The following is a 1,644-nucleotide window of genomic DNA, read 5'->3' on the forward strand; positions in this document are numbered from 1 at the left end:
TACATAGCCCCCCCTTTAAGGAGCGGATTCCAGACGCTCCTAAAACTGTCCAGGAGGGAGGTGGAACGGAGGCGGACCCGGGGGCGGGATGGAGGGCCAGGCCCGTGGAGCGGAAGAGGACCTGGAGAGGCAGGCTGTGCAGGCGACTGGGGCGGAGCAGGCTGTGCAGGCGACCGGGGCGGAGCAGGCTGTGCAGGCGACCGGGGCGGAGCAGGCTGTGCAGGCGACCGGGGCGGAGCAGGCTGTGCAGGCGACCGGGGCGGAGCAGGCTGTGCAGGCGACCGGGGCGGAGCAGGCTGTGCAGGCGACCGGGGCGGAGCAGGCTGTGCAGGCGACCGGGGCGGAGCAGGCTGTGCAGGCCGCCGGGGAGGAGCAGGCTGAGCAGGCGGCCGGGGCGGAGACGACCCTTCAGGCGGCCGGGGCGGAGACGACCCTGCAGGCGACCATGGCACAGACCCCGGCTCAGGAACAGGAACAGACCCCGGCTCAGGAACAGGAACAGACCCCGGCTCAGGAACAGGAACAGACCCCGGCTCAGGAACAGGAACAGACACCGTGTCAGCGACCATCTCTGCTGAGGACTCAGGCGACGTGGCGGCGGTCATTTCGTCTGGAGACACTGGCTCGGCGGCGGCCATCTTGTCCGGAGACACTGGCTCGGCGGAGACCATCTTGTACGGAGACACTGGCTCGGCGGCGGCCATCTTGTACGGAGACACTGGCTCGGCGGCGGCCATCTTGTACGGAGACACTGGCGTGGAGTCGGCCATCTTGTACGGAGACACTGGCGTGGAGTCGGCCATCTTGTACTGAGACACTGGCGTGGAGTCGGCCATCTTGTCCGAAGACACAGGCGCAGAAAGAGGAAGAGGAACAGATTCAGGCTCAGTATCAGGATCAGATTCAGGCTCAGGAACAGATTCAGTCTCGGCGGGACAAGACTCTTGACGGGCGGACGTGACGCTCAGTCTCTGGATCGGCTGACGTGACGTGAAGCTCAGTCTCTGGATCGGCAGAAGTGATGTGAAGCTCAGTCTCTGGATTGGCAGAAGTGACGTGAAGCTCAGTCTCTGGATTGGCAGAAGTGACGTGAAGCTCAGTCTCTGGATTGGCAGAAGTGACGTGAACAGTCTCTGGATCAGGATCAGCGCACTCTGAGCTTGACGGGACCAGCGGCGGCAAGGGCTTTGGGCTGGGCAGGACCAGCGGCGAAGAAGGCTGAGCGCTGGGCAGGACCAGCAGCGAAGAAGGCTGAGCGCTGGGCAGGACCAGCGGTGAAGAGGACTCTGAGCTGGCTAGGATCAGCGGCGAAGACGACTCTGAACTGGACGGAACCAGCGGTGAAGGCTCGGTGCTGGACGGAACCAGCGGCGAAGAAGACGGAGCGCTGGACGGGACCAGCGGTGAAGAGGGCTCAGTGCTGGCGGGCATGACGCTTGCTGTCACAGACGCGGCGGGCATGACGCTCTCAGTCTCAGGGGCGGCGGGCACGACACATACTGCTTTGGTCTCAGCAGATTTGGCGTGAAGTGCGGGCTCGGCTGGACTGGCGTGAAGTGCTGGCTCGGCCGGACTGGCGTGAAGTGCAGGCTCGGCCGGACTGGCGTGAAGTGCAGGCTCGGCTGGACTGGCGTGCCACGGAAG

General features: G+C 65.0%; 1 protein-coding gene across 1 annotated transcript; it reads left to right on the top strand.

The window, feature by feature from the left end:
• On the top strand, nucleotides 1-1,001 carry LOC309500181 (uncharacterized protein). The gene is made up of 2 exons (XM_082171747.1): nucleotides 1-600; nucleotides 667-1,001. The coding sequence occupies exons 1-2, from the start codon at nucleotides 89-91 to the stop codon at nucleotides 959-961; spliced, it is 807 nt and encodes a 268-aa protein (XP_082027873.1). The 5' UTR covers nucleotides 1-88; the 3' UTR covers nucleotides 962-1,001.
• Nucleotides 1,002-1,644: the final 643 nt, after the last annotated feature.

This window comes from Leuciscus leuciscus (assembly GCF_965113295.1).
Source record: "Leuciscus leuciscus genome assembly, chromosome: 5".
In the NCBI taxonomy this organism is placed as follows: domain Eukaryota; kingdom Metazoa; phylum Chordata; class Actinopteri; order Cypriniformes; family Leuciscidae; genus Leuciscus; species Leuciscus leuciscus.

Excerpts from the sequence above, each read along its gene's own strand:
- LOC309500181 (XM_082171747.1), top strand. The coding sequence starts at position 89 with ATGGAGGGCCAGGCCCGTGGAGCGGAAGAGGACCTGGAGAGGCAGGCT. Across the intron at positions 601-666 it reads ACTCAGGCGACGTGGCGGCG|ACCATCTTGTACGGAGACAC; the intron begins GTCATTTCGTCT and ends GGCTCGGCGGAG.